Genomic DNA, 21978 nt, shown 5'->3' on the forward strand with positions numbered 1-21978 from the left:
AGTGCTGCATTCAATATGTCAGCAAACTTGGAAAAATTTGCTGTGGCCACAGGACTAGAAAAGGTCAGTTTTCATTCTAATCCCGAAGAAGAGCAATGCCAAAGAATGTTCAAACTAACCTAGAATTGTGCTCATTTCACATGCTAGTAAGGTTATGTTCAAAATCCTTCAAGTTAGTTTCAGTAATACCTGAACCAAGAACTTCCAGATGTACAAGCTAGGTTTAGAAAAGACAGAGCCAGAGATCAAATTGCCAACATCTGTTGTATCATAGAGAAAGCAAGGGAATTCCAGAAAAACATCTACTTCTGCTTCACTGACTATGCTAAAGCCTTTTACATGTGGACCACAACAAACTGGAAAATTCTTAAAGGGATGGAAATAGCAGACCACCTTACCTGTCTCCTGAGAAACCTATATGCAGGGCAAGAAGCAACAGCTAGAACCGGACATGGATCAACTGACTGGTTCAAAATTGGGAAAGGAGTACATCAAGGCTGTATATTGTCACCCTGCTTATTTAACTTACATGCAGAGTGTGTGTGTGTGTGTGTGTGTGTGTGTGTGCACTCTCAGTCATACCTGACTCTTTGCAACCCCACCAACTGTACCCACAGGCTCCTCTGACCATAGAATTTTCCAGTCAAGAATACTGGAGTGGGTTGCCATTTCCTTCTCCAGGGGATCTTCCAGACCCAGGAATCAAACCCACATCTCTTGCATCTTCTGCATTGGCAGGAAATTCTTTACCACTAGCGCCTCCTAGGATACATCATGTGAAATGCCAAGCTGGATGAATCACAAACGAATCAAGACTGCTCAGAGAAATATCAGCAACTTCAGATATGCAGATGATACCATTCTAATGGCAGAAAGTGAAGTGGAACTAAAGAGCCTCTTGATGAGGGTGAAAAAGGAGAGTGAAAAAGCTGACTTGACCCTCAACATTAAGAAAACTAAGATCATGGCACCTGGTCCCATCACTTCATGGCAAATAGAAGGTAAAAGTGGAAGCAGTGACAGATTTTATTTTCCTGGACTCCAAAATCACTGCAGACAGTGACTGCAGCCATGAAATTAAAAGACGCTCGCTCCTTGAAAGGAAAGTGATGCCCAACCTAGGCAACATATTAAAAAGCAGAGACATCACTTTGCCCACAAAGATCCACCATATAGTCAAAGCTATGGTTTTTCCAGTAGTCATGTGTGGATGTGAGAGTTGGACCATAAAGAAGGCTGAACGCAGAAGAATTGGTGCTTTCAAACTGTGGTGCTGGAGAAGACCCTGGAGAGTCCCTTGGGCTGCAAGGAGATCAAACCAGTCAATCCGAAAGGAAATCAACCCTGAATATTCATTGGAAGGACTGCAGCTGAAGCTGAAGCTCCAATAATTTGGCCGCCTGAATTGAAGAGCTGACTCATTGAAAAAGACCCTGATACTGGGAAAGATTGAAGGCAAAAGGAGAAGTGGGCAACAGAGGATGAGGTGGTTAGATAGCATCATCGACTCAGTGGACGTGAATTTAAGCAAACTCCAGGAGATAGTAGGGGACGGAGGAGCCTGGCATCCTGCAGTCCATGAGATCGCAGAGTCTGACAACTTAGCGACTGAACAACAGTGACAGCACAAGATGCCTCAATTTTTGAATCACATGTTCAACAGACACAAAACAATTAGGCCAAATTATGTCAAATTGTAAGAGTACTTCAGTGCCCGCTCTTGTCTTCTGAACCTGTTGTGCTAAGGAGGAGCAGTGACCATCTGGCAGAATGGCACTGGGCCATGGACCACACTTGGAGTAGCACTCTCTCAAAGACTAGAGGCGAATACTACAGAGGTGGAATTTTTTCCCTCTTTTTGGCTTGTGGAATTATATTGCTATTCAAAATTTGGGGAATTTCCTGGCTGTCTAGTGGTTAGGACTCACACTTTCACTGCTGGGGCCCTGGTTCAATCCTTGGTCGGAGAACTAAGATCCAGGAAGCCATGCAGCAAAGCCAAAAAAAAAAAAAAGCAAGAAAAGAAAAACAATTTAAAATATATACAGATAATAACTCAAAAAACAAATTTCCATCGACGCATCTCTGCGGGGGTGGGGCTGGCTCGCGGGGGCTCTGATGCCGTGGTGTGGTGAGCATGGCATCGCCCGACGTGTCGACGTTTTCAGGGAACGCAGAACAGATTAACCCAAAAGACAAAACCTTTGTCCCACGTGCTTTGCTCCTTTCTGTACATAGCTCCTCGGCTCACGAACCTAACTGTAAACATTCAGGTATTTTTGTACAAATAAGGGACTGATGTTCTGTTTGTCGTTAGAAATAAACATTAATACAGTGTTCTTCAAAAAAAAAAACAAAACAAAACAAATTTCCTCCAAGTCCTGGTTAAAGAGAAAAATGTACTTGACGTAAAGCACAGCCAAGCCTGCGTGCTTCCTCCGCCTCCTCCCCTGACTTCACCTCCTGGCCTCCACCCCTCTGTCCCCAGTCTGCTTGCCCTCAGTCTCCCTCTCTCCCCAGTGGGAGGTCCCAGGCTCTGGTGCACCCCTTCCCAGCCCCCAACATTGGGGACATCACTTCATCTCTCTGAGCATCAGTTTTCTCGTGTGTGGTGATGACAGTACCCACCTCAGAGCTGTCATCTGAGGAGTAAATGAGATCACCCACACAGCAAGGGCTCTGAGCCCATGGGGGGATGTGTGCATGTGGAGTAGGGCCCTCTGGCTGCATAGCAGTCCCCAAACAGTCAGGCCAGCTCTGGTCAACTTCCCAGTCTCATTCCCATCTCACCCTCCCCTCTCAGACAAGCCAGCTCCTCCTTCTCTGCCTCCGCAGTCTACCTCCCCTCCAAGTGTACACGTCCTCCCCTTCCAGCTGTGCGCTCCCCCAGTCCAAGAGGGGATCCTTCCCAGAGGAAAAGCCAGGCCAGGCTGCTGCATTATTTTTCTCTATTAGAACTGAAGGCCCTGTAATTCCTCCCACCTGTAATAATAATAATAATACATTCATATTGGCTAACTCAATGAGCACTTAGTGTGTGCCAGGCACCATCCCAAGCCCTGTCCGTGTTTAAACTCATTTAATGCTCACAACCATCCTATGAGGTAGGTTCTGTTCTAAGCCCAGTTTACAGTTGAGGAAACTGAGGCCAGCAAGCAGGGAAAAACTTGCCCAAGGCCACCCAGATGATAAGCCCCACACTCTTATCCACAAAGCTATGCATGCTTCCTGGTGGTTTTCCTCGTTCCTGATGGTGGGGATCGTCAGATCTCTCTTACTCACCCAGCTCAGGGCCTGGCACGATGGAGCGTGCCAGTACTAAGTTCTTCAGTCGTGTCCAACTCTGTGCAACCCTCTGAAATACAGCCGTCCAAGCTCCACTGTCCATGGGATTCTCCAGGCAAGAAATACTGGCGTGGCTTACCATGCCCTCCTCCGGGGGATCTTCCCCACCCAGAGAAGCTCTGTGAAACCTCTGTTAAATGAATGAATGAACGGGTGGATAAATTCTGCCCCACTGCACTATCTGGACTATTCTTATGTGTATAGTTCACTGAGAGTGCAGGCTTCGAGGATCCCAGCTGAACTCTGGAAGTACTGATTCCAAGACCTCCCTGATGGTCCAGTGGTTAAGAATCTGCCTGCCAATGCAGGGGACACGGGTCATATCCCTAGTCTGGGAAGATTCCACATGCCACAGGGCAACGAAGCCTGTGCACCACAACTACGGAAGCCTGAGTGCTCTAGAGCCAGTGCTCAGCAACAAGAGAAGCCACGGCCCTGAGAAGCCTGCCCACCACAGCTAGAGAGCCAGTGCTCAGCAACAAGAGAAGCCACGGCCCTGAGAAGCCTGCCCACCACAGCTAGAGAGCCTGTGCTCAGCAACAAGAGAAGCCACGGCCCTGAGAAGCCTGCCCACCACAGCTAGAGAGCCTGTGCTCAGCAACAAGAGAAGCCATGGCCCTGAGAAGCCGGCCCACCACAGCTAGAGAGCCTGTGCTCAGCAACAAAGACCAGGGCAGCCAAAAACAAATTGATTAATTAAAGAAATGACCGATTCCAGCTTCCTACCGTGTGAAGGCCAAGAACTTGGTCCCCGCTCGGTCATTACAATGCAAGGGCTTGACCACCGCAACTGGGCCTGTTTCCCTTCCAACACCCTCCCCTCAGAGTCCTTGCTACAGCAGCTCACTCACGGCTCTGCTTTTGTGAGCTCTCTTGATTTCAAAAGAAGAAACAGACATGGTCTATCTTCTATATATTCAGAGCAGGAAGAGTCCCAGCATCCCACCTCCAAATAAGTACCTCAAGCACATGCATTCGCTGAGGGCACATGGAGGCCATAGTTTTATCTATAGTAAAAAACGCTACTCCAAAGCAGTGTGGTTGCTGTCTATTGTCAGGGGCTATTGTCGTTTAGTCGCAAAGTTGCGTCTGACTCTTGCGACCCCACGGACTGTAGCCCACCAGGCTCCTCTGTCCATGGAATTCTCCAGGCCAGAATACTGGAGTGGGTTGCCATGCCCTCCTCCAGGGGATCTTCTCAACCCAGGGATTGAACCCACGTCTCCTGCATCACAGGCAGATTATTTACCACTGAGCCACCAGGGAAGGCTCATCGAGGGCCTGCTCTGTGCCAGGTACCGTACTAGGTGCTTTTTGTATATCTGATCTCATTTTAATCCTTCCAGCTCCATGAAGTAGGTACTATTACTGTCATTGGTTCAGTTGAGAAAACTGCCAAAAACACAGCTAGAAAGGGAGGAGAACCAAGATTCAGATTGAGGTTGGCCCAACCTTTACCAAACACACCCTGTCTTCCTCTATCCTTCCACAAGCCACCTGCAGCTTTCTTATCTTGCCCAGTCCTCTGAGCGTAGAGTCCATGTGGCTTCCTTCCTGTTATGTGTCCTTAGCACCCAGTGGGTGTGACCACTGGGTGTGCAAGCAGTCACTGCAGAAGTTACTGTGATTCTGTGGACCTGTCAGGAGGGACTGCAGAACTCACATGGCTCTTGGCCTGAGCCCCCGTTACCGAGAGAAGGGAGGCTCTGGCCAAGGACTCTTGAGGGGGGAGAAACGCTGGGAGTGGACTCAGCTCTGGTCGGGACCCAAGCACCCTGCCCTCCCCGAGACATGGTGTGAGCAGGGCCAGGCCTCCAGATTCAGCCCCTCCCGCCCGTCCCAGCCAGGGTGGTGCTTGTGTAGGAAGGACTTTAAATCCAGCTGCCAGACCCCTGAACGGGAGAGGCAGAGAGGACTGGCCACCATGCACGGCTCCGGCAGCCTCCTGGCGTGTCTGCTGCCACCACTGCTACTGCTGGGGGCTGCCCCAGGCCCCGCCGGAGCCCTCAGTGAAGAGGAGAAACATGTGATGGTGGAGCTGCACAACCTCTACCGAACCCAGGTGTCCCCGCCGGCCACCAACATGCTGCAAATGGTGAGTGCAGCCTAGACCCCCGCCAACCCCTTTCGCTCCACAAGTGGATTCATCTCATGAGTGGCTTCATTCATGAGTGGATGAATCCCTCAGATTCATCTCTCCGACACAAACAGGGTCCCTGACGCTGTAGAATTCTCCGGCCCCATAAGCAGTCTCATTATCCAGATGAGGAAACTGAGGCTTAGAGGGACTTGCTGGCCCCTCAGGAGCTTGCAGGTCCCACACCTGGTAAACTGGGCCTAGAAGCCCTGCTTCCCGACCCAGTGACCCCTTCCCAGCACCTCCTAAAATGCACATGCCCCTGGGAGAGGAAACACAGGAAGTTCCTAACACCGGGGTGAAACCATCTTTCAAGTGCCTTCCAAGGAGAGGAGAAGAACAAACAGGCAGCAGGATGGGAACCAGCACCCAGGGTAGGAGGGATGGACTAAGGAGGTGGGGTGAGAACAGGAACCAGGAGCAGAGAAGGCTCTGGATCACACACATCAAATTCTGCTCGACCACTCAACAGGCCAGTAACTCAGGGTGAGTCCCTTAACCTGCTGTGCACGCGTGCGTGTTCAGTCGCTTCATTGGTGTCTGACTCCTGGCAACCCCATGGACCATAGCCCACCAGGCTCCTCGGTCCATGGGATTGTCCAGGCAATACTGGAGTGGGTTGCCTTGCCATCCTTCAGGGGATCTTCCCAACCCAAGGATCAAGTCCACATCTCCTGCACTGCCAGCAGATTCTTCACCACTGAGCCACCAGGGAAGGCCCCTTAACCTAGGAAAGATCCTCAATTTCCCATCTACAAAATGAGATCATAATTAGAGCTCTATGTCAACATACGGGCTTCCCTGGTGGCTCAGTGGTACCCCTGGAGGAGGAAATGGCAACCCACTGCCTGGCCGTGGACAGAGGAGCCTGGTGGGCTACAGTGTCCATGGGGTCGCAAAGAGTCCGACACAACTTAGCTACTAAAACAACAACTAATATCAACATGACTGAATCTCAGAGATATCATATTGAATAGGGGGAAGTGAAATCTCAAAAAATATATACATATTCATTTTTTAAGTAGACTAGGGTATATTTACATGAGGTTTAAAAACATGTAAAAAGTACTACTGCATGCTGGTGGAGGACATACGCAGATAGACACACTTACGAATGACAGAAGCCAGATTTGGGGAGGTAGTTACCACTGTCAGAGGGGGAGTTATTTGATGCAGGGTTGGGGGACAGGATGCTCAGGATTAAAAGAGATAAAGTGAGCGATTGACCCCTTTTTCTGCCCCCGGCCGAGGGCTAGACCGGCCCATCTTCTCCAGTCACCCTTAGGTGGGGAGCAGTGTCCAGGGCCCCTTAGGGGGTGCCAAAGAGCAAGATTGCACCTGTGGGGTCCAAGCCCAGAGTTCTAACATCTCTGTCCAACCTGGTTCCGTGACTCTGGGTGAAGTGACCCTCAAAAGCCTCTGTTTCCTGATCACATGACGCTGGACACCCCTGCCCTGGGGGTCAGACAGGAAGACCTGTGAGAAAGATCTACAGCTCTGCAGGTGCACACAGTATCCCCCTTCCCAGTTCTGTCAGCCTTGGCAACCGACAGGAGCTGCAGACAACAAATTAGGAGCCCCTGATGCTGGTACCAGGGCTTCCCTGGTGGCTCAGTTGGTAAGGAATCCGCCTGCAATTTGGGAGACCTGGGTTCTATCCCTGGATTGGGAAGATCCCCTAGAGGAGGGCATGGCAACCCACTCCAGTATTCCTGCCTGGAGAATTCCATGGACAGAGGAGCCTGGAGGGCTACAGTTCATGGGATATCAAAGAGTTGGACGCGACTGAGCGACTAAGCACAGCACAGATGCTGGTACCAGCTGTTCCTACAGTTCCCTGATTGAGGCCTGGAACTCACTGTTGGGCCTCGGTTTCCCCGTTGGTAGGTTCCTGATAGCCTACATTCTTGCTGGCTAAGGCTGGGGGCAACAGGCTGGGAACTTCTTTGCAGTCAGAGGTGGACCTCAGGAGTGGGGCAACACTTTCTGAAGCAGTTCAGATACTGACGACATGTGCTGCTGCCTGGTAGGAAGTGGTCTGAGGAAGAGGGTATAAGGCTAGACTGGGACATCAGGCTAAATTTGGGACAAGGTTCAGGCTCAGCTTCAGCAGTGATAAATGCGAGACTCTGGAGTTAGATGGCCTGGGTTCACATTTGACTTTGCCCTTTATTAGCTGTGTGACCTCAGCCAAGTTATGTATCCTCTCTGTGCCCAGCTGTAAGTCAGAGATGACAACACTATAACAGTTCTCGTAGGGTGGGTGTAAGGACAAAATGAGTGACTATGTGTGAAGTACTTAGAACAGTGCCTGGCACACAGTAAGTGCTCAATAAGTGATACAGAAGAGGGAATGGATCCAGGCTGAGTCAGGAAGGTGTCATCATAGACTCCTCTCTCCCTCAGCCTCCAAGTCTAATTATCACCACTTTTACCTCCCAGAAGGCCCAACTGTTCTTGACTAACATCTCCTCTCACCCCCCACCATCTCTTTGACACAATCCTGGTTCAGTGTTTCTTTTCCCATGGACTTCTAGAACAGCCTCTACCTGCTTCCCCAGCCTCTGGCCTTTATAACCAGCATGAAGGTCCGATACATTGGTCTGACCTTGCTAAAAACCCTTCCTTGGCCCCCAGTGGCTCCCTGCTGCCTCCAGCTAAAGCCCCAGCCCCTGAGAGGCCCTGCTCTGGGTGTCTGGTCCTGCCTCCTGCCTCTCCAGCCTTGCCTCCTGCACACCTTCTTCCTCTGTAACCCAGCAGCTGTCGCCTCCCACCAAGACCTGGTTTCCCCTCTCCACCTCTTGGTTCATGTTTTGCCTCGGCTCACAACACCTTTCCCCTCTCCACCTGGCAGTGCCTCACTTTTAACACTTAGCTTCTCCATCCTTGTGCATGCATGCTCAGCCGCTCAGTCATGTCCGACTCTTTGTGACCCCATAGGCTGTAGCCCACCAGGCTCCTCTGTCCATGGGATTCTCCAGGCAAGAATCATGGTGTGGGTTGCCATGCCCTCCTCTAGTCTCCATCCTCAGGTTGGGCTAAATGGCCCCCTTTGGTAAAGGTTACGCCATTGCATAGCTGTCAGTTACCACATAGTGGCTAAATTAGTGGTTTATAACACTGAGATCTTGAGATTCCTAGTTCTGACCATCACCCCAGGGCTGGCATAGTGCCCAGGACTGTTGAATGAATGAATGAGTGAATGAATGGACTTGCTTTCAGATGGTGACCAACTGGCTACTGTGGGTGGGTGTTGTGACCCTTGAGCCTCTCCACAAGGGTCTCTGGACAACTGAGAAGCCTTAAGACCCACAGGAGTGACTCTCTAATGGTGGGGCTCAAGGCATCCAGTTGGAACAGAAATTACAGCCGAGGTCTGTAGAGGAGCCTGCTTTTTTGAGCAGGGCTGTGTCATAGATGTCAACAGCGGACAGATGTCTGCTGAGCACCTGCTCTATGCTGGCCACCCTGAAGGAGCTTACTACGCTCTAGTCTGGAGCCCCGAAGGTCATCCCAGACACCCTGAGCCTGGACCCCAGCACCAGGCCCCTTTCCCCATTCCTGTTCTCCACCACTCCCCATTTGCGAGAACCTCAGAGACCAGTGACTTGGGACAAAAAATGCCCACAGAGGGGAAGGGGATTCACCTGAAAGTTACAGTGGTAGAGCTATCCAGCTAGGGTTCCCATTCCTGCCCCAGGCAGCTGCTCTTGAGAACCATGTCGTGTGTTGGGGGAGGAGTGGGTGTGACCACACGGCCCCCTCCCTTCAGGGTCACCCACGCTCTTGGCCCTTTATGGGCCGTCTGGCTCCTGTAGCTGGCGGGGCCCCCAGAGGGTGGAGCGAGAGTTGCTGCCAGGCCATCCATTTCCAGGAGAGGCCAAGAACAAAGTTTAATGGGATCCAGGCTTCCCTCCTCAATCCTTTGGTCAGATGCCTCGTTAATTCCCTCTTCCCACCCACACTGGGCCTGTCGACCCTGCCAGGGACACAAAACCTCTGTGGCCCCCTAACCTGAAATGCCCCCTCCTACCATCTCACCAGAGGTCCCCCCTGGAGAACCCTGCCTTCGGGACTAGACAGCTCTCTGGGCCACCAAAGCTCTGAAACACTTCTCTCAGTGAGCGTCGCACAGAGACACTTCATTTTCTCGGGGAAAGTGGTTGTCTAGTTGACAAGAGAGCAATTGGGAGGGAAGCCTGAAACTAGAAAAGCCATGGAGGCCGGGCTATCCCAAGGGGAGTGAGTGAAAGTGTTAGTCACTCAGTCGTGTCTGACTCTTTGCGACCCCATGGACTGTAGCCCTTCAGGTTCCTCTGTCCATGGACTTCTCCAGGCAAGAATACTGGTGTGGTTTGCCAGGGGATCTTCTTCAGGGGATCCCCTTCTCCAGGGGATCTTCCCAACCCAGGGGTCAAACTCAGGTCTCCTGCATTACAAGAAGATTCTTAACCATCCGAGCCACAGAGAGTGGGAGGTTAAAGGGGAGTGCTGGCCCCTCTGTCAGATTTCTGGTGGGTGGGTAGAGGGAGTAGAATGGCTGAATAAACCACCCAGCCCCAGAACATCTCATTGGACATCTGATGCTTCAGGACAGTTCAGGCAGCCCTGGCAGGGCACCACAACCCACCTTTCATGTAGACAGATATTCATATTAATTAATAATTCCACTGTCAAAAACATCATCCCATTTATTCTTCCCAAAGTCTTATGAGAGTTCAGAAAAGTAGGCAATCTATCTAAAACCACACAGTTGAGGGATGGTCCCAAGTTTGGCTAATTCCTCCGGACCTGGGGTGCCACCCTCCCACCTCCCCACAGAAGCCCACCGCGCCCAGAGTTCTGCTCCAGATCACCGCCAGGAGTCACCCCACAAGGAGGGGAAGGTCTTCCTCCTCCAGAGGGCCCCCCAGGACACCCTCAATCTTCTATCCTCACCCCCACAGAATCGTGGGCACCCTCCCCTCCCCTCTCCCACCCTCCTTTCCCGCCTCCCCTGAGCCCGAGGCGTCCTCACCTCCCTGATCCCTGACCCGCCCCTGCAGAGGTGGGACGAGGAGCTGGCCGCCTTCGCCAAGGCCTACGCGCAGCAGTGCGTGTGGGGCCACAACAAGGAGAGAGGGCGACGCGGAGAGAACCTGTTTGCCATCACGGGCGAGGGGCTGGACGTGCCCTTGGCCATGGAGGAGTGGCACCACGAGCGTGAGCACTACAACCTCAGCGCCATCAGCTGCGCCGCGGGCCAGATGTGCGGCCACTACACGCAGGTGAGGGGCTGGCCGGGAGGGCGGGGCCATGGCAATGGGGCGGGGCCCCACGGCGATGGGCGGAGCCATATGGCAATGGGCGGGGCCCGCACGGCAATGGGCGGGGTCACCTCTCCCCTCAGGTAGATCCCAGAAGTCCCTAAGCCCCTGCTTCCATCCTTCATAAGAGTCTTATCTCCATAGCAATTCGGGTGTTGTCCAGGCCCCAACGAAGTTCGGTTTCTCACAAACCATCTTCAGTTGTCTCTTTTGAAAACCTAGGCGGCTCCCGCCCTCTCGGCCTCCTGGTCCTGAAGAGACCTGAACTAAGTGTTCCCGAAGCCTTTCTCCTTGAGGATACTTACTGTGCCAGGCGATCTAAACAATGTTGTCCGCTGGCCGAGGCTACACACGGCTCTTTGTCCCAACAGTAAACACATCCCTCTTTTCTCCTGTCCCTCTCTCACTGTCCATCTTTTGTCATTTCTCAGAGTGTCCAAGTTGCTCCTCCTCATCTGCCAGGGATTGATAAAGCAAACACACCATCTTAATTTTGTCTTTAAAAAAGACATGCAAAATAAGAGAATCAGTTCAGTTGCTCAGTCATGTCTGACCCTTTGCGACCCCATGGACTGCAGCAGGCCAGGCTTCCCTGTCCATCACCAACTCCTGGAGCTTGCTCAAACTCATGTCCATCGAGTCAGTGATGCCCTCCAACCATCTCATCCTCTGTCCTGCCTTCAATCTTTTCCAGCATCAGGGTCTTTTCCAATGAGTCAGTTCTTCCATCAGGTGGCCAAAGTACTTGTAGCTTCAGCCTCAGCATCAGTCCTTCCAGTGAATATCCAGGACTGATTTCCTTTAGGATTGACTGGTTGGATTTCCTTGCAGTCCAAGGGACTTTCAAGAGTCTTCTCAAACACAAAGAAGGTCACTACATAATGATCAAAGGATCAATCCAAGAAGAAGATATAACAATTATAAATATATATCCACCCAACATGGGAGCACCGCAGTATGTAAGACAAATCCTAACAAGTATGAAAGGAGAAATTAACAATAACACAATAATAGTGGGAGACTTTAATACCCCACTCACACTTATGGATAGATCAACTAAACAGAAAATTAACAAGGGAAAAAAAAAAAAAAACATGTATCTATAAAGTTCACTAAAGCAAAGCACAGTAAAATGAGGAAAAAAAAAAAAAAAATGCCCGTGGATTTCCTAACGACTTTGTTGACATGACTTCATTTGGTTCTCTGAAAAAGCAAGAGATACAGCGTCCTTTGTATTTCAGGGAAGACCATAACTCAAGTGAATGCATCATAAACACACACTTTTTTTTTTTTTTTAAGAGCAGCTATGCTGTCCTTTCTACAGTCAGTATATATTTGTAGTCATTTCCCAGTAACATAAAAGGTGTATCGAGATAGCTCTTCCCTGGCCTGTGTGTATATATATATATAACAACAACAATAAAAAAAAAAAAAGACAAAACTGACTTTCCAGTTAAAGCAACACTAAATAAGACTGGATGCCATCTCTGTTTTGCAAAATTACAGTGTAGGGACTTCAAGTTTCTCTGAAACTAGAGGTCAGGTTTTCAGAATTAGTTACTACTTATCTCCAAACTGAGCATAGAGCTCCTTACCATGATTTCTGGAAATGAAAGCCACACAAGGCAGGTGAAATTCAGAGATAAACTCTATCAGTTTGAAAAGAGGAAAATATTCTGTCCTCTGCTCTTTCTATTGAGCTATTTTGAGACATGGGAAGACACTTCAGAAGCATGGAAAACACTAGAAATGAAAAGAACACCTTTTGGAATGAGACTGAACCTATCAATTTCCAATCATCCACTCAAAGGACAACAAGCCCATTTCAGGAAATCTTCTACAGATTTTTTTTTTTTTTTTGATAGCTAACAAAAAAAAAAAAAAAAAAAGAGTCTTCTCAAACACCATAGTTCAAAAGCATCAATTTTTTGCACTCAGCTTTCTTTAAGGTCCAACTCTTACATCCATGCATGACTACTGGAAAGATCAAAGCTTTGACTAGACTGACCTTTGTCAGCAAAGTAATGCCTCTGCTTTTTGATATGCTGTCTAGGATGGTCATAGCTTTTCTTCCAAGGAGCAAGCGTCTTAATTTCATGCTAAAAAAAAAAATTTCATGGCTGTAGTCACCATCTGCAGCCATGATTTTGGAGCCCAAGAAAATAAAGTCTGTCACTGTTTCCATTGTTTCCCCATCTATTTGCCATGAAGTGATGGGATCGGATGCCATGATCTTAGCTTTTTGAATGTTGTTTTAAGCTAGCTTCTAACAATTTTAAAATAAGAGAATAATAATAAATAAATAAAAATTTAAATAAGAGAATACATGGTCACAGAGTGAAGGTTTCAGAGAGCCTTCTGAGAGCATTTCCTGACTCTTGCAGTCACTCATTGCTTTACTGCATTTTGAAAGTTTGCATTTGCGAACAAGGGGTGTAGGGGTGTGTGTAGAGGAATTAACATTAGTGTTATTGAATTCTTTTTTTTCCTCCTCCCAATGCTCTTTTGTTGTTCAAACAATAACACGACAAATTTTTTAAAAAGGAAAAGGAAACGAACCAGCCACCTTCCCACCCATATCCACCAGTTCCACTTTCCAGTGTTTCTTTTGGGTGGTATTTTTAGTGCTGATCTTTAGGGAAGGAAATCCCAACATCACCCATCCAGATCAGGAAGTTGTGAAACCCCAGCCCTCCCTGCCCTCTTCCCCTCTCACATGTCCATACATGCAGGAACTGTTGGCAGAACCAGCAGGAGAGGACCGCCCCGCCTCCACCCCTGTGTTCTCTCAGGCATCTGCACTCTGGGGTCATTTCTGCCTGGCAGATGCTCAACAGTGGTACCTAGGGAACTCTCAGCTGAGTCAAGCCGCAAGACCCCGATCCTGGGAAGTTGTTCACAGTTAACAGTGAGAGCCTGATCTTACCGCACAAATGAAACAAAACCAACCAAACAAAAACTGGCTTCAGATTGAGTGACTCCTGGGCAGACTGAAATTAGAAATAGCAAAGGGAGGCTATATTGGCTTGTTTCAGCCAGTGGCAGTGCAAAAGCTTGTTTTGATTAGTTGCTAATGTTTAAGATTCTCCTGTTTAAGATTCACCCGTTTAAGATTCATTCCTTTGTTACATCCCTTATTTAAAATGTAAGGGACTCTAGGAAGAGCCCTCAGGAAGAATTCATGAGGGTCTGTCAAAGGGGAAGGTTTTCAGAGGGATAGAGTCCTGGTGAAATAGTGTGTGTGGTTGGTTGAGAGGAGACTGCTTGGGACATTTTTGTCCTGAAGCTGTGTGTCCTCAGGAATCTGGCTCTTACATATAAGGTTCCTCCTCTCTCACGCATGGAAAGCTGATGTAGAGAGACGCTAGCTAGGAACCATCTTGCCCAGGCTTAACTGTTGGGTTTGCCTTCCTTCAGGTGGTCTGGGCCAAGACAGAGAGGATTGGCTGTGGCTCCCACTTCTGTGAGAAGCTCCAGGGTGTTGAGGAGACCAACATCCACTTGCTGGTTTGCAACTATGAGCCCCCGTGAGTGGGGTAGGGAGCCCTGGGGGAAGGGGTGGGCAAGAGCCAAGGGGAAGGCCGGGCTGGACACAGTCTCAGGAAGAGGAAGCGGGCCGATCTGGGGCCCATCTCCTGGGGAGCTATGAGGGCACCAATGGAGTCTGCTCTCATCGGTCCAGCAAGTTAGTTCAGGCTGAGTAAGACCCAGGGAGCACTTCTAGACAAGGCGTGTGTATGAGGGATAGGGTCAGGGTTGGCTGGGACCCTGCCCCCAGCATTCTCCTCACCTCCTGCAGGGGGAACGTGAAGGGCCAGAGGCCCTACCAAGAGGGGACTCCGTGCTCCCAATGTCCCTTGGGCTACCACTGCAAAAACTCCCTTTGTGGTGAGTCCGGTTGGGGTGGGGAGGCGTGGCACAGGGGGAAGGAAGGTGAGGCAGGGGACACCCACTGGATGGTCTAGAGCCTCTTGCAGCTCCAGAGCAGCTGTGTGGACCATGGGAGGAACCCTCAGCGGCCCCAACGCGTCCAGGTTTCCAAGGCCACTTGGCCTGCTTTGCCCTCCTTGCATACCTACTTTGGTGCCCTGGCATTCCAAGGGACCAACTTCCTACCCTCCAAGCAGAGGGTGGAGGAGTCGGGGGCTCCCTGAGCAAGTGCAGGGGTTGGGGTGTGTGGCCAGATGGGTGGTCAGAGGGACCAGGGCCTGAGATGCAATGGGTGTGCTAGGAACAGTAATCCAGCTGAAGTCCCCTGTAGAAGTGGAAGCACGAGTGTGGAGAGGGGAAGACTTGGACAAGGAGGTGGATGAAGGGGCAAATGTCAATCACAAGAAACAACGAGGGACATATTTGCTGGAGAGGGTGCACGTGTGCGTGTGTGCGTGTGTGTCTTCACAGTGCATTTGGTCTCATCTTGATTGCGGTGGGGTGAGAAATGCAGGATCCTGTTTGCAGCACTAATGCCAGGCCTTGGCTCTCTTCTCAGAACCCATCAGAGGCCCAGAAGAGGCTCAGGATTTGTCTTCCCTGGTACCTGAGGCCCCATCTTCCCTAGCAACAGAAGCCTCAAGCTCTAGGAGAGAGGGGATTGATTCTTCCTTAGCAACAGAACCTCCACCCTTCTTGGTAACAGAGGTCTCAGGCTCCCTGGCAACAAAGGTTCTATCTTCTGTAGAAACCAAGGCCCCATCTTCCTTAGTAACGGAAGACTCCCCTTCCATGGCAACAAAGACTCCACTTTCCTTAGCAACTAAGGTCCCTTCTGTTTTGGCCACTCACAGCCTGCTCTCCTTGGATAAGAGGCCAGCTACCCTCCTCCCCAAATCAACCCATGATCCCATCCCCAAATCAGCAGACAAAGAGGCCAGCAGTACAAGAATGCCTTCCAGGATCCCAGAGAGTTCTCTGCACCCCAAGATATCCTTGATGGGGACACGGGAGCCGCTACCCCTCTCCCAGGAGGAGGGTGAGGCTGAGGCCGAGTTGGCTCATTGCAGTGAGATCTTGGCCTCAGTCTTTCCAGCCCAGGAGAAGCCAGGTGAGCTGCAGACCACGCTGAAGCACAAAGGGCACTCCTCCTCCAAGTCCCTGTCCAACTCCCCCAGCGCCTCTGCCACCGCCAATGCCGTGGGTGGGCGCACCCTGGCCTTGCAGTCCTCCTTGCCAGGTAAGGCCTGTGGAGCCCATCCTACCTCCCCTCGGAGCTGCAGAATGTCAGCACCCTGCTCGAGCATAGGCGGTGTGGGCAAGGCGGGGCGTGCACCCCCCGAGTAAGAGCTTCCTCCCTGGCCGCTGGGTCCCCATGTGTGTGCCAGGTAGGGTGGGCATGAGGGTGGGGAGAGATGTCCAGACTGAGGCCAAGCCTCTCCCTTCCTGCAGATGCAGAGGGCCCTGGAAAGCATGGCTTCAGGTCAGGGTCAAATGCGAGCCCTGGGCACATCGGGGGCCTCCTCCTGGGACTGCTGCTACTGCTTCCCCTGGTGTTGGCTGGAATCTTCTGAAGGGGTCATCACTCAAAGGCAAGGCCTCACAGGGGGATCCCTCACCTCTGGATTGTTTTCTTCCAATAAGAGACCACAGTTTCCTGGGAGGTCCTCTCTGGGACCCAGCAACCCTCCTTCACCCCAGCCAGACCCCAGGCCAGAGGCCTTGTGCCCACAGGAGGCCTCTACAGGGCCGACCCATGGCACTGCCCCACGAGCGCCTCTGCCTCTGGGGAGGTGCACCCCTTAGCCAGCTGCAGGTGGCTCTGAGCACGTTCCTGTGGCCTCTGGGACCAGCTCTCCAGGTGTCCTGTGGTCACAGTCCCGCTCTTCCGGGAACAGAAGGTCTCAGGGCTTCCCAAGGACCCCTCGGCCCCTTCCAGTCCCCTGGCCTCTCCCTTGGGCCATCAGAGCCTGGACCTGTTCCCAGGAGTGCTTCCTACCTTTTCCAGGTGAAGAGGTCAGCCGCGTCCAGCCATCTCCCCTACCTGTCCCCAGCCCTCCCCAAATGAGACGCTTCGTGGCCAAAGTCCCTCTGGAAGGGAAAGGCTGCGGGGCATCTGTCTGATCCACATCCACAGACCTCTCTAGGGGCAGAGGGCCTGGCCGCTGTGAGCTCAGGTTGCTGCCTGCTGACTACACGCATCACCTGGGCCCCTCTGGTTCCTCCCTTCTCAGTCTGGGGGTGGGGTGGGGGGGTGAGGATTCCAGGGAGGTCTCTGCCTGCCTTGGCCTTGGGTTGTCTGCGGAGGCAAGATAAGGGTTCTCCCTGAATGTCCCTCTCCCTGAACTTGCCTGTTTAGCTGGCAGTGGCTGCTGAGGGGCAGATGAAGGACAAGCCCCATCTGTGAGGGGTTCTACAGGAGGGTAGGGAGCAGGGACCAGGGAAGGGAGGTGGCCCCTGACTCCGGAATAAAAGCCTGTGTATAAGCACCAGTCTCCGTGCTTGTGAAGGGTGGGGGGCAGGGGAGGGCTCGCTGGGAGGCCCTGGGAGACCCACAACAACCGTTCCCTCTTCTTCACACCCCGTCGCCCTCAAACACTCCATTGAGTTCTTTGAAGCACTTTTCCTTTCCAACTGCACACCCCCTCCAACAAAAAAAATCTGCAGGTAGCCGGCAGGAGGCAGACAGGGCCAAGGGGAGGCCAAGGGTGCTGGGCTGACTCTCCCGGGAGTGGTGGAGCCACTTGGGTTCCTGACCCAAGATGGGAGCGGCACACAACCTCTTCTCAGGGGGTGCTGCTACCCAGGCCCATCCTGGACGCAAGGTCAGCAATGTACCTCAGGGATGGCTGGGCCAACCCCTGGGACACAGAGGGGTCCTGAGAAAGGGCTCTGGAGTCCCAGACACCTGCCTCCCCCTGACACTGCCCCAGGAAAGCACAGGAGCACAGGATTGTCCAGAAGTGCTGTGGGGCAGCAGACCACAAATGTGTGTGTGCATAGAGCTCACAATGGTAGGTGAGGGCAGCTCGGGACCCCAACTGGGGCTGGAGGGGAGGGGCGGGCAACTGGCTCCAGGCAAAGCTGGGCTATGAACAGTTAAACAGGAAATCAGTCCAGAGCTGCACACTGCTTGTGTGTATGTATCTGTGTGTATACATACATATATTTATATGATATCTATATACATACACACATATGTGATATATATGATTAACGAATAACTCATAGAACATAAAATTCACTGATTTATAGTTATCACTCAATGGTTTTTAGTATATTCACAGGGTAATGCCAACTATCACAATTTTAGAACATTTTTATCACCCCAAACAAAAACCCCATACCTGTCGAGGGTCCCTTTCTCCTTTCCTCCACCCGCCAGCCCCTGCCCTAAACAACCACTCATCTATTGTCTCTATGGATTTGTCTATTCTGACGTTTTGTATAAAGAGAATCATAGAATATGTGGGCTTTTGTATCTGGCTCCTTACACTTAGTATATGTTCAAGGTTCATCCATGTTGTAGCATGAAACAGTACTGTATTCCTTCTGATTTTACCAAGTAATATTCCTTTATGTGAAATATAACTTCATCCATTCATCAACTGGTAGATGCTGGGTGTGTTCTACAATTGGCGATTGTAAATGCTGCTGCTGTAAACATTCATATCAAAGTTTTGGAATGGCCATACGTCTTCATTTCTCTTGGGTACGTAGTAGGAGTGGTACCATACGGTTAACTCTGGTCATATAGTAACTCTGTGTTTAATTCTTTCAGGTACTGCCAAAGACTACTTTCCAAAGTGACTGCACCATTTTACAATCCCACCAGCAATGTACAAGGGTTTCAATTTCTCCACATTACCAACACTTGTCTTTTTTGATTATAGCCATCATAGCAAGCATGAAGTAGTATCTTGCTGTGGTTTTGATTTTCATCTCCCTGATGGCTAATGACGTTGAGCATCTTCCCATGTGTTTAGTGGCCATCTGTGTATTTTTCTTTGGAGAAACGTCTACTCAAGTCTTTTGCTCATTTTTTAACTGGAGTATTTGTCTTTTGAGTTATAGGGATTTCCTTATATATTCTAGATCCAAGTCCCCTATCAGATGAATGATTTGCAAACATTTTTTCTTATTCTATGGGTTGTCTTTTCTTGGTGATATCCTTCAAACATAAAAGTTGCTCATTTTGATGACTTCTGACATCAATGTTTTTGTTATTTGCACTTTTGGTGTTATATCTAAGAAACCCTTGCCTAACCCAAGGTCATAGAGATTCATGCCTATGTTTTAAGAGTTTTATAGTTAATTGTGTGAATTTAAATGTAAATGTTTATTTCTAGACTCTCAATCATATTCCATGGATTTACGTATTTGTCTTTATGCTATTACCTACCACACCATCTTCATTACTATCGTATTGCAGTTAAGTTTTGAAATTGGTAAATGTAAGTCCTCCAACTTTGATTTTTTTTTTTTTTTTCAAGAGTGTTTAGGCTCTTCTACATCCCTTGAATTTCCATATAAGTTTTAGGACCAGCTTGTCAAATTTCTGCAAAATTTTTATAGGGATTATGTAATCCATCATTTTAGCAATGTTAAGGCTTCCAATCCAAGAATATGTGCTGTCTCTCCATTTATTTAGGTTTTCTTTACTTTCTTTCAACAATGTTTTATAGTTTTCAAAATAAAAATTTTGTAATTCTTTTGTTAAATGTGTTTGTTTTTATGCTGTTGTAAATGAGACTGTTTCATTAATTTCATTTTATTCTGATTACAAGCATATAGAAATACAATCAACTTTATATACCACAACCTGGTTGAATTCATTTATTAGTTATAACAGCATTTTTAGTGGCTTCCTTAGATTTCCTATATACACGATCACGTCATCTGCAGAGCTTTACTTCTGCCTTCTAACCCAGACAACTTTTCATTTTCTTGCCTAACTGCCCTGGCTAGACCCTCTAGTACAATGTCAAGTAACGGTAAGAACAGTCTTTTCTTATTCCTGATCTTAATGCGGAACACATTTCACCATTCGGTAAAATATAACCATGGGTTTTTTCACAGATGCCATTTATCAGGTTGGGGAAGCCCTCTTCTTGGGTTTTGAACGTTTTCACCATGAGCAGATGCTGAATTCTGTTAAACACCGTGCCTGTTGACACGGTCATGTGGTTTTGTTCCTTCTATGTGAGAATGTGTGACACTAACTGACTTCCAGAGGCTGACCCTGCTTGCCTTCCTGAGGCGGGAAGGGCATCTCTGCTTTCGTGAGCCTGTTTTCTCAAGCTAGCCCCAAGTCCTGTGAGGCGTTCAGCTGAGGCAGCCTCAGGGCAGAGGCAGCAGATGGAGGGCTAAGCCACCCTCCTCCGTTTTGGGGTGGGATCGGCTGGCCTCCCGCCAATAAACAGCGCCTGTGTCCACAGCCTTCAGGAAACCTGTCACGTCAGGGACCTCTTTGGAGATTTTTGGGAAATAACTGAAGCCAAGAGATGGTATCCTAGAGTAGACAGGCAGGGCTGTGACAACTGGCCAGGAGTAGGGGTGGCAGGGAAAGGGGCTGAGATGAGAATGGGAGGGCATGTTCCAAGAGAGGGGTAAGGCAGTCTCGCACCCTGAGACCCTGGGGACCAGAGCGGGGTGGGTCTACTCCTGTGCACTGCTGCAGGACTCCCAGACGTCTGCGCACAGCCACGGGCTCCAGTGGCGCCCTGCACACACCGCCACCGCCTTTACGTGGGATGTGGGCTTCATCACAGGGGTCCCGAGAGGCCCGTCAGGGGACCTTCCCGCTTTGTCCACTGGAATTAGGTTTTCCAGGAGGGGAGGGAGGTGTCCACAACGATTTTCCCACTCCCATCACCCCTCCTTTTGCAGACAGCTCCGCCCTACCCCACCCCAGTTCAATCCACTCTCTTTTCTCAGATCAGGACCTTGTCACTCTAGTTTTCAGGACAGGGAGAAACATGCCAGGTGCTATGGCGGGTTAGGGGAGCGGGTGGCAGGGGAGGATTCAATCCTCAAAGAATGAAAGGTCCAGGAAACAAAGGGTGCATTTAACATATACAATACGTGCACCTGAATACTGAACTGAAAATGGTTAGCAACTGCTCAACTAAAAACTGAGATGGAGTATCACCGGTGATTTTCTTGCCATTTCTGCATGTGAAAGATAACCTGGGAAATGTAGTCGAGAGCCTGAAATTCAGCGATCCCAGGGTATTGCCCGGGAATGGCACTGCCTCTCCTCAAAGTGACTCACCAGGCCCCCCAGGCTGGCTCTTTACCTCGGTGGCTTCTCCAAACACCTGGGAGGCGGCGGCTGCCAGAGGGAGGGGTTCTTAGGACTAGCTGAGCTTGGACTCGAATCTGGGGGCCCATAGGAAGCAATTAATCCAAGAACAGGACTTGAGGGTGGAGCAACGGGAAGAACAGTTACCCCGGGGCAGTGGTCAGTGCCAGGGGAAGCCATGCTGGGCTAGAGAAAGATCAACGGGCTGTGTGGCAGACCCGCCTCTGAAGGGTCTTCCTTCTCTACAGAATCCATGCCAGCGAGCCCTGGCCCACTCGCCTTGCCATTTGCTTTCCCTCCTGGCCACTTCGGTTATCTGAGCTTGAGTGTAAGATCTTACTGACCCCCCGACCAACGTACATTTACAGGACACCTGCACAGGCACGCTCCCGTGTTCCGGGGAACAAGGATATGTGAGGCGAACTAGGGCAAAAGCATCCCAGGGCCGTCCCTGGGCAGGACCCAGCCACGCTGTGAGGAAATATGACCTAAGTCCCAAACCCCAACTCCCGAAGCCCGCTCCCCTAGGGCAGGGGCAGAGAACACTTGGGGAAACCAGCTGGCCCTCAGTTGGTATTACCACCCCATCAGCTGGAAGCCTACAGTCTCCAGGGACAAGCATGTTCCATCTGTAAGTTTTGCCTGTTTATAGGCCCTGGTGTTCGGCAGAAGTAAATGGAGGGAGCTTTGCCTTTTCTAGAGAAGGCCAAGCTCGGTGCTGCAGCTGGGCTGCCTACCCCTTCTGCTGTACCCACATGACTGCTACCCCAACCAACTTGGTAAAATCCGACAATATCATCTGCAAACAGTGCTGAGGACAGCTGGACTTTTGCATGGAACATTTTCTGAAGCTGGGAGGACTTTTTCGAGGGCCTGTCTCCCTGGGAAGAGGCCTGTGCACTAGCTGTTGCTCTGTGAACTGGCATCTCGGCCTAATTCAGAAAACCACCCAGCGA

General features: G+C 50.3%; 1 protein-coding gene across 5 annotated transcripts; it reads left to right on the plus strand.

Moving 5' to 3' along the window:
• Positions 1 to 5221: 5221 nt before the first annotated feature.
• PI16 (peptidase inhibitor 16) lies at positions 5222 to 19439 on the plus strand. Of its 5 annotated transcripts, none has more exons than XM_070777889.1 (7): positions 5222 to 5440; positions 10528 to 10749; positions 14206 to 14315; positions 14588 to 14676; positions 15278 to 15829; positions 16171 to 16310; positions 18500 to 19439. In XM_070777889.1, the coding sequence occupies exons 1-6, from the start codon at positions 5270 to 5272 to the stop codon at positions 16290 to 16292; spliced, it is 1266 nt and encodes a 421-aa protein (XP_070633990.1). In that variant the 5' UTR covers positions 5222 to 5269; the 3' UTR covers positions 16293 to 16310; positions 18500 to 19439. The 5 variants fall into 5 exon arrangements, with proteins under 5 accessions (XP_070633990.1, XP_070633989.1, XP_070633992.1 ...); XM_019985762.2 differs by having other exon boundaries at positions 5223 to 5440; positions 15278 to 15958; XM_019985761.2 differs by lacking the exon at positions 18500 to 19439 and adding an exon at positions 16727 to 17207 and having other exon boundaries at positions 5223 to 5440; positions 15278 to 15958.
• The last annotated feature ends 2539 nt before the right edge of the window (positions 19440 to 21978 follow it).

The sequence above is a fragment of the Bos indicus genome, chromosome 23, assembly GCF_029378745.1.
Source record: "Bos indicus isolate NIAB-ARS_2022 breed Sahiwal x Tharparkar chromosome 23, NIAB-ARS_B.indTharparkar_mat_pri_1.0, whole genome shotgun sequence".
NCBI lineage: Eukaryota > Metazoa > Chordata > Mammalia > Artiodactyla > Bovidae > Bos > Bos indicus.

Coding starts and splice junctions, on each gene's coding strand:
- PI16 (XM_019985762.2), top strand. CDS start 5,270: ATGCACGGCTCCGGCAGCCTCCTGGCGTGTCTGCTGCCACCACTGCTA. Junction 14,677..15,277: donor CTGCAAAAACTCCCTTTGTG/GTGAGTCCGGTT, acceptor CTCTCTTCTCAG/AACCCATCAGAGGCCCAGAA. Junction 15,959..16,170: donor CTTGCAGTCCTCCTTGCCAG/GTAAGGCCTGTG, acceptor CCCTTCCTGCAG/ATGCAGAGGGCCCTGGAAAG.